Source organism: Miscanthus floridulus, chromosome 8, assembly GCF_019320115.1.
Source record: "Miscanthus floridulus cultivar M001 chromosome 8, ASM1932011v1, whole genome shotgun sequence".
NCBI lineage: Eukaryota > Viridiplantae > Streptophyta > Magnoliopsida > Poales > Poaceae > Miscanthus > Miscanthus floridulus.
Window position 1 is genome coordinate 97,030,730 of NC_089587.1, and position 10,069 is coordinate 97,040,798.

Genomic DNA, 10,069 nt, shown 5'->3' on the forward strand with positions numbered 1-10,069 from the left:
ATTATGAATTCAAATCAAATTTCAGGCATAAAGATTGTGACGAGGGGAAGTTATAAAAGTAAAACTTTTTACAAACTTCTAGCTAGCAATATAATGTCATTTCCATATAGCCAATCTTATTATTTTTGAACATAAATATTACTAGCATTTGTTTCAAAAGCTTAACAGCATAGAGTCTAAACTAATAAAATTAAAATAATCAATATGATATCACTAAAAAGCATCCCATCTTTGGTTTACAAGATGAAGTGGGTGCACGAAAGCTCTAAAGGTCGGTTTTGGTAATTAAATGACAACTAGTGGACTAATGCTTTCAATGAGTTGTGTTTGAGCTAGGTCCACACTTGGAGTGGTACGGTGGTGAGCAAGGCTAGGTGATGGTTGAGAGGTGATCAAGCTAGCAAATCATTCTCCAGATACGTCGCCTACCACAGAAAGCACAACGTTGTTAAATCCTAAAAAAATCGCTGACATAGGCATTTAATTTACCTATTACAAGCGAACAACCTCAACTTGTCTATAATATTAATAACTCAACATGCAGGCCACACAAGTTATTGCACATAGATCATTATTTATGACTTTGAGGCCATACTATCACATCATTCGCTGCAAAAATTAAACAAGTATGTTCATATATGTGACACATTTATTTCTTTAAAAAACACGTAATTGGCCCCTGGTAATATCAACGATATATTGAGGAGACTTTTTGAATGCTGCTAACAAATTAACATGCATGTCGTTCTATCCATCATAGCCATATACGCCGAGTACAAATGCAAACGCTTCGCTACATGACCTCATAACCATGGTCTGCCGCACACGTCGTAAAGAAGGCCATTTTTTTTTGAGCCGGTCGCATAATGACAAAGCAAAAACAAAGGACAGTACTCTGAGACCCGTCTCAACGGGGGGTTTATATCCCGTTTCCAACACATCCTATTTTAAAAATAGTGCAGAAGAGTTTCATCCTATGAAACTCTCTCTGTTCCCATTAAACTATTATCATCTCTCTTCATTAATACGGTGCCACATCAACATATTTAATGTCTATGAAACTCCGATGAAATCTCATTAAGACTGGCCTGATACGTATCTAATGCGCGCGCTGTCTGCTAAAACAATCTGACCTATAGCCAATCATGCAATTTTAATCTAGAAAAAAAAAACACAAAGCATTACACCACTGCTACAGCATGCATCATAGCCAAAATTAACTAGATACCGGCATTTAATTTAACAACCGGTCCAGCCTTCTCTACTTCATCGATTCTTCCATGATCCCAAGCAGGAGGTACACTATAGTACTACACTAGTACCATCAATCTCCATTCAATAACACAACATCGATCAATTCACCATTCATGCACCGTGCAGCACCATAAACATATCATGGTTGATGGCCTCTTCCTTTTTTTTTAGCACAATGGCCTCATCTTCATCAGCCAAACCCATGAACCCTAGTCGTTGTTCGTTAGGCTGCTGGTACTTACCTTGCATGCAATGCAAGAGCCAAGAGTGGAGCATAATGCATGCGTTGGACGTTTCGGATTTCGATCGCCTACTTCATTTCTGGGTCCAACGAGCCCATGCCAATGCCCGCGGCACCGTGCCGCAGCGGCAGCCCCGCCGCGCCACCCATGCTCCGCATGACGCCGCCGCCGACGCCGAGGAAGTCTCTCGTGCTCAGCTTGCTGTCGTCCATGCCCGGGAAGCCGCCGCTGAACGCTGTGCCAGCCCCGCTCCCGGAAGCTGCGAGCGAGTTCATCAGGTCCCGGAACTGGCTCTCGTTCTCGGCCTGAGAAGTGCTCCTCGACGAGGAGCTCTCCCCGGCCATGAACCCACCTGCTCCCGCAGGCCTCCCGTTCAAGGTGCTGCCGCCGTTACCAAGCCCCCTGAGCAGAGAGTTCACGTTGCCGCTGCTCATTGTCGCGCCCATCTGAGCGGCCTTCTGCAGCAGCGCCGTCGCCGACATCTGCGGCGGCGCGACGGTCTCGGACGAGTTGTACAAGGAAGAAGAGAAGCCAGCGCCGCTTGCCATTTGGTTTCCCATTAGGTTACCGGAGAAGATGGCCGCTGACTCATTGTTGGCGCCGCTGTTGCCGTGCTCGCTGCCGTCGCCGCGGACGTTCCCGCCCACGGCGCCGTTGAACTGGTCCGGGAACACGAGGCGGGAGTCCTGTCCGCCGCTCCCGCCCGAGAAGAAACCCAGGTTGAGGAGGCCGTCGTTACTCCCCGGCTGGTGCTGCTCCGGCAGCTGCATCAGGCCGTGGTAGGCCTGCTTGTTGCCGTGGAGCAGAGAGGTGTGGCTGGCCTGGCTCTGGTGGCCGTCCTCGGCGCCGCCGAGGTAGAACGGCGAGGAAGACGATGATGTCGGTTGCGCGCCGCGGAACGCGGGGGAGCCGGTGGACGACTGCATGAGGTGCTCGAACTGCGCCGCCGGATTGCTGCCGATGGTTGTGGTGGCCGAGGAGTGGGCCGGGTCTTGGAAGGACTGCAACTGATGGGATGCGACCATCCCGGAGAGGCCGAGGGCCATGCCGCCGGTGCCGTACATGCCGGCGCCGATGGGTGGCATCCGCGCACTCTCCTGCGCCAGTGCATCGCAGAATGCACGGTGGGTGATGAAGCTGTCCCTCCTGGAATGCCAGCAAGTTGAGAAAAAACACATCAAATGCTAACTAGACAAGTAATCGTTGTAAACTGAATCTCATAAGAGAAAATCTGCAAACGGAAATCAGTAGTTCTACGCAATAATGTGAGATAACAAGCATGTAGAATCTATCAAGGGCCTCAAAAGAAAAAACTGGGGGAATACCAAATCTGCCATCGGAAAAATTGACTAGATTTGCATGTGTTATGAAATATCTCCTTGTGGAATTCTCTAGTCAATGTTTTAAATCCTCCGACTAAGGCATTTGGCAGATAGCCTCTCAAACAGTTAATAGCATAGCTAAATGAAGCTATAGCTTCTAAATTTGTGAACACAAATAACTTGGACCTGCCTCAAATTAAACAACTATAGCAAGCTATAGTGCCCGCTATAGCCAAATATTTAAAACCTTGGTAGATATGTAAATAGAATGCGAAGAGTTTAATCTTAACTAAGTGAACTTTATTAGTTAGTACTCCCTTGGTCCACGAATGTGTATGAGGTATATATTTTGACCGCGAAAATTCAAATTTTAAAATTTCAACCAACACAAATTAGTCAAATTATATGTAAGTTTATTAGGATATAAAACTTGAATTATATTAATATATTTCTGTTTTAAGTGCCTTTGAGATGATTTTTTTTGCAATTAGCAACATACTAAAAGACAAATTTAGAGTCAAAGACTAGTTTGCTGACTTTTTTATGACTAGTTTCATTCTCATCAAACTCATTTCACCTCACGAAACTTTGATTATCTCTCTCTTCCTCTCTCTCTCTCTCTCTTCATTTATATGGGTGCTATATCAGCATAGTATTTACTAAGGGTCTGTTTGAGACTGCTCTGCTCCATCTTTTTCAGGTCTGTTCCCAACTTCGCTAGCCAAACAGATACAACTCCATAAACTCTACCCCAGAAGAAAAAGGTGGAGTTGAGAGGTGTTTTGTGAAGCACCTAAAGGTGTACTCCAGAAACAATAGGTTTAATTTTTATGGAGCCGCTCCATGGTGAGATCGGTGGAGTAGAGTTAGTGGTGCGGTTCCAAACAGACCTTAATTAAGTTGGTTGCTTATTTAATGTCCATAAAACTCCCATTGATACCCTAAGTTGAGACTAGACTAAAGCAGGTCTGAACTTGATTATTCCCGTGCTCTTCAGAAAATGGAAAAACTATAACAAAAAATTAAGCTAGATTAATTTTGTTTGTTGCCAAATTTTCAAAATAAATTGAAATGATTTTCAGAATTTTTGTAGTTCTCTCTAGAAATTTATGAACTTAGGTGTATAAGGGTGTTTCCCCAGACAAATAGCTGGTGGAATTTCACTATACAAAGCACCTAGAGAAAAATGTGACCACTGACTATCACCTAAGAAAATTTTTAGCTAACTTATGAACAGACCGAGCACAAATTGAAGAGCTAATTTGTCTTTCGGATGGAGCGCGTAGAAAAGGGAAGGCCCCATGCATATGCATGACAGTGTGAATAGTGCAATGTGTATTCAAGTTCAAGCCAAAGGCACAAATGAACAGGCCGTAAAACTGACGGAATTCAGGAACTAATTACCACACCCAACTAGAGCTAGCTAGGACGTACAGTACATACACAAATGCTGACATGGAGAGACTGCAAGTATCTATCTCCATCATTCCCATACAGTATATATTCTAGTAGCATGTGATGCGTTTTTACATGAACAGAAGCAAAGGAAGAATCCTACTCGCTATGGATCGATCGAGTAGCAATGTGGCATGGCAGTGGTCGATTCGCTCGCTGCTCGCATGCATGCAGTGTTTGCTAGAAATAAACGAGCGGGACTGTGGTGGCCGGGTGCGTGAGAGCAGAGACGACGACGACGACGACGCCATGAAAAGAATAGAGAGGGCCGGGGGGGAGCAGCTGTCGCTGCATGCATGCGTGATGCATCCCATCCGGCCGTCACACTCACATGAGAACAGAACAGGCCAGACTGCCTGCTGCTGCTGCTGCTGCCGCCATGGCCGTACGTGCAGCTCGCGAGACACGTGAACAGGTGGGGATCCATGGAGATGGATCACAGAGGCATCAGGCATGGAGAGAGAGAGAGAGAGGAGGCAAGACCAGGCCAGCAGGATGCGGATTCCGAGGCGAAAAAGGAGACTGGCTTTTGTTTTCTTCTCGAGCTCCCAAAACGACCAGGAGGCGCGCGCGACGGTGCTAGTGTAGCTAGCAGTTCACGTGTGTTGTGACCCCGTTTCTTTCTCTCCCTAGGGCCTACGCTGGTCGGGTCAGGATCAGGAGGATGGTCAAAAAAAAAAAAAAAAATCTCAGGCCCGGTTTAGTTGTTTAGGCGTTTCTAAAATTTCTGTCGCATCAAATATTTGGACACATGTATGAAGTATTAAATATAAATTAATTACGAAACTAATTACATAACTTGTGACTAATTTACGAGGCGAATCTTTTAAGCCTAATTAGCCAATGATTTAACAACGTGGTGCTACAGTAAACATATGCTAATAACAGATTAATTAGGCTTAAAAAATCATCTCGCAAATTAGCCTCCATCTATGTAATTGGTTTTGTAATTAATCTATATTTAATGCTCCTTATTAGTATCTAAATATTCGATGTGACATGAATTTTAGAAGCGACTAAAGCTCACTGCCTCCGTGCCTAAACTTCTGTCATTTTCATTTTCCGAAAAATAACTTTAACTAAACATATATTAAAAAATATTAATATCTATGATACATAATTAGTATCATTGGATAGATATTTGAATATAATTTTTTAATAAATTTATTTAGAGATAGAAATATTGCACGTATTTTCTATAAATCGAGTCAAAGTTATCGACACGTAAATCATGGCGACCAACCTTTAGAAACAGAAGGAGTAGCGCCCAAAAGGGGGCATCCAAGTTCAATTTCCAAACAAGAAAGGCGCAAGCGCAACGCAGCACGGGCCGGCGCAGAAAGCCGGTAGCTTTGCTTGCTTTGCCGGCCGACCACCGGTGACAACCCTAACCCTAACTCGCATGCAAGTATCAAATCACCATGGATCGGTCGATCTCGCATGCCTTTCCGTGCCTCCCCTCCCATAGCCTCTGAAAGTCTGAATTTCATCATGACCCAATCATCATCATAACTTATATATATATACAGAGAGAGAGAATCGGCAATTTCTCTCGAAAGCTAAGCACTGTGCTCTATTCACTTGTACTCCTACTCATCCTATACAAGAGTTAAATACTCCTACTGATCGATCCTGATGCATGAACACTGAACACACACAGTGATATACGTACGTTGTCATCTGTAGAAGTGTAGAGAATGAACAGAAGAGATGGAATAAACGGAATTGAATTTAAAAGTAAGTTCAAACAGTAGTACAGTACATACCGAGAGAAGAGGGTGCCGCAGTCGCAGCGGTGCTCGCGTGTGCCGCAGGTCTTGGAGTGGGCCTTCCAGTCGGACTGCACGGCGTAGCGCTTGTTGCACTTGTCGCACTTCCACTTCTTCTCGCCGTGCTTGCGGCAGTAGTGCTTCTTGATCCCCGTGAGGTCGCCCAGCGCCCGCGACGGGTCGTGGTGCACGCACGTCGGCTCCGGGCACAGGTACACCCGCCGCCGCGTCTCCTTGGGGTTCTTCTGCTTCAGCTTCCACGGCAGGTTGTGGCCCCGCCGGTGCAGCTGCAGGTTCTGCTCCCGCTGGAACCCCTTGTTGCACACCTCGCACACGAACCGGTTCGTCGCCAGCAGCGTCTTCGGCGACAGCGCGATCACCTCAGCGTCAGGGTCTGCTGCGCGGGCGTTATGCGGGCAGGAGGGCGCGCCATGGATAGATGGCCATGCAAGCGAGCGAGCGTATTTGTTATTATCGTATGATTAATTGATCATTAAACAACTGTTTATATACTAGGGGAATATATTAATTCATCAGATCGATCAGAGCTAGCTGGAAATAAGAAAAATAATGATGAACTGATGAATTGCAAGAGATCCAAATAACGAATAAGGCCGGGGTACTTGCTTGGGTTACCGGGCTGATTCCGCTTCTTCTTGGGCGCCGGCGCGGCCGGGTTCGGAGGAGGAGGCGCCGCCGCCTGCTGATGCTGGTGCTGCGGCAGCGGCGGCTGCATCTGCATCTGCATCTGCGCGTCGCCGAGTCCGAACAGGTGGGCAGACGAGGCAGCTGCCATGTTTGAAGCTGATCGGTCGATCGAGTGTGCAGTATGTCGCTGTTCTTCTTCTCTCCCTCTTCTGGCGTACGTCCAACGACGACGACGACGACGGACGGAGTATGTAGCTAGCTAGCTACAGAAGGAAAGAAGGAAGCAGCAAGCAAGCTAAAGAAGCCACCACCGGCCGGTCACACCGACTAGTCCAGTACGTCACGCAGTGTGGCAGCAGCGTGACTGTGCCTGCGCGTGTACTTCTTGTTGGAAGCTAGCAGTCTACCAGCTGACTCTGTTAGCCTCAACTCCGGCTCCTTCTGCACGACCGATCGATCTAAAAGACAAACGAGTGAAGAGGGAAATAGTGTGTGAGGCAAGCAAGCAAGCTTACACAAGCAAATCCACAACGGTAAAGACAAACGAGTGAAGAGAACATGGAGATGCATATGCATGCAAGAAACCAAATAAACATCATCAATCAACAAATTTTCCACAACGGTAAAACCGAATTTCATTACCAGGGCAACGAAATTACAAAGTTCAGCGGTTCGAAACCAGCTACCAACGAAAACAAGAAACATCAATCAACAAATAATAAACAACATCGTCTCTATCTAATAACAAAGAGAGAGGAAACAATCAAAAGAACTAGCAAGCACAGAAAAAAAATCTTTTTTTGGAGGGGAAACAAGAGATGCATGGACAAACAATCGAAGTTACATCAAACACGAACCGGGTGATAATCAATTAATTCTGAAAGGTGATTGATAACAAAGGGCCCCGCAGCTATACGCGGATATCGTCGAACATAAGCTAGCAACCGGAGCATGCGCCGCTCGAGATCTCTCTCCCTCCCTCTAGGAAGTAGGAACACGGAAGGGAAAGGTTGTGTAGGGAAGGAGAAGGACTGAGTGGTGGTTGGTTATGAGCACTTCTCTGTCGCCTCACACTACCATAATGCTCTCACAGCTCGATGGCAAGGCATAGAGCTCGCTGATCTAACTAGGGAAACGGCTGCAGGGGTTGAGCCATCGACGACAGTGACCTGGATGGTGGGGCCCGCGTGTGCCCTGTCTGGGACCGCCTGTGAAGATGCTCAGCCCTTTCATCTCTCCGGCCGGCCCCGTCTCTCTCGTCTCTCTTCTCTCTCTCTAGTTGATATCAATAATATTTGCTGTTGCTGCACATTCATATCCTGTAACTAAGACTATGGGAGGGCATCCATATGTGAAAATTCGACCTGAAACAGGGAAGTGATAGTAATTATATATACAGTATATATTACAGGACAGTATTAATGCTTGGTCTCTAGAGATGGATATATGGCCCTGCTAGATAAACCATTGACCGAGAACCACAAGAATTCTTCCCTTCTCTTTTGTTCCACACACGTCTCATCCATGTTCTACGCAATTCCTGACAGGGAGAAAAAGACATCGGAAGCCCATGGTAGTTTCTTCTCGTAGAATAGTGCTCCATTTGAAAACATTCCGAGTCCATACGTGCAGTCTTTTAACTAATTTTATTTTAGTCTTGGCTTCACCATTTCTTTAATTATCTCTCATATATCTCCCAAATTTGTAGACCAATTATATATACTTTCTATGCGAAATGAACTATATATACTATTTGTAAACGTATGAGATCATACTTTTAAACACTTATTTAGAACCAAAGATACATGCAAAACTGTTGATAGGAAGACTTAGGTCTGCTTGGTTCCACAGTGAGATGTGAAAAACCTGGTGTGAGATGTGATGTTTGGTTGAAACAACTATGAAACCCATCCCCTCTCTTTATATATCTCCTTTGAAAAGTTGTAGAATATCTCTCTATTTTCACTCATTTGAAAAAGTAGAAAGCTAATAAAAGCCAAAATCAGGATCTAAGTGCTGCGAAAATTGTAGTACATGAAAGCAGCTGCTTCTGCAAAAGTAGCTTCATGTTCCATTCATTTGGTTGGCGTTCTATTTCCTTTGATAGCTGAAAAACTTCCAAAAGATAAACCAAACACAACATTAATTTGATCAAAGCCTCCGTAAATTTGATTTGTCCGTGTTTGCTCATCAATTATGTGTACTGCCTTCTCCTACCCGTTTCATCCAAAAACACCCCAAAAAAATCTACTTTCACATGCACGCCTATATATCCCATATAAGAGAGTATTATAGATGCCGTGCAAACTAAGACAAATATACACTAATAATTAATTCGAATCATAAGATGCTCTTAACGTCGCATCCATGACCTTTCTCTCACGACATTCTTTGTCACGTACATTGCTTGTCAGGGGTCAGCAACCCAAATAGCTCTATGATATAAAATATCCTGTAAATTGAGCCGTGATGCGTTTTTGCATGATTGCATGTGATCCCTGAGAAATGCAGGACAAAACAAAAGACCATGCATGAATTGTTTAGATGAGTATTGCATGTGAGCAGCTTATCATTTCATCTCCCCAGGAATTCCAAATTCTAGCACTAGATGACGACAGTGTGGGGAAACGGAAAACTACAACACGGGATATTACACGCCTGCTGAGATGCCGAGTACTAAATCCGTTTCAAATTATAGTTCGTTTGACTTTTTGTACCCTAAGTTTGACCACTCATTTTATTAAAAAATTTATGCTAAATATCACTTCTTTTGTTGTGCCTTGCTTTATTAACAAAAAAATTTCAAAAATGACTTAAATTTGACTATGTTTGCTTTTTTTGAATAAGACGAGCGGTCAAACTTGACGTTAAAAAAGTCAAACGAATTATAATTTAGAACAGAGAGAGTAAATGACAAGCCACATACTGTTAACAATAATGGTCGAGTACCCTGTTATATATACACATGTAGTACTCCACTACAGGACCAACTAACGATATGTTGCCAAACCTAGCTCTTGTCACGAAGCTGTACTAGCTACTCTCACTGCGAATCTCTCTCTCTCTCTCTCTCTCTCTCTCTCTCTAATCTGTTGAGTGTGTACATCATATCTCCATCAAGGATATAATGTTTTTTTATAACGGCGGTCACTTTTGTTATTTCTTTTTGAAAAAATAAAATAAGTAAATTGTATGTTTAAATTATATACACAGGCAGATTGAAGTGCGTATGTACTAGCTAGTGTTGAGCTCAATTATTGATCGATCTGAGGCATCTAAAAACCTGATTCAGTATATGTACACTGACAGCGACGAGTAGCTATATATGTAGGAGAGGTGCTAAATGAAGGCAATATCGTATGAACATTGCGCATGCATT

The 10,069-nt window shown here is 44.3% G+C and overlaps 1 protein-coding gene across 5 annotated transcripts; it reads right to left on the reverse strand.

Annotated features, from left to right (window-relative positions):
• Positions 1–1,058: 1,058 nt before the first annotated feature.
• LOC136477052 (protein indeterminate-domain 5, chloroplastic-like) lies at positions 1,059–7,804 on the reverse strand. 5 transcript variants are annotated; one of them, XM_066475063.1, is made up of 4 exons: positions 7,548–7,804; positions 6,679–7,148; positions 6,040–6,436; positions 1,059–2,642 (listed from the first exon to the last, which is right to left on the reverse strand). In XM_066475063.1, the coding sequence occupies exons 2-4, from the start codon at positions 6,836–6,838 to the stop codon at positions 1,565–1,567; spliced, it is 1,635 nt and encodes a 544-aa protein (XP_066331160.1). In that variant the 5' UTR covers positions 6,839–7,148; positions 7,548–7,804; the 3' UTR covers positions 1,059–1,564. The 5 variants fall into 5 exon arrangements, with proteins under 5 accessions (XP_066331160.1, XP_066331157.1, XP_066331158.1 ...); XM_066475060.1 differs by having other exon boundaries at positions 6,670–7,148; XM_066475061.1 differs by having other exon boundaries at positions 1,060–2,642; positions 6,040–6,439; positions 7,548–7,803.
• Positions 7,805–10,069: the final 2,265 nt, after the last annotated feature.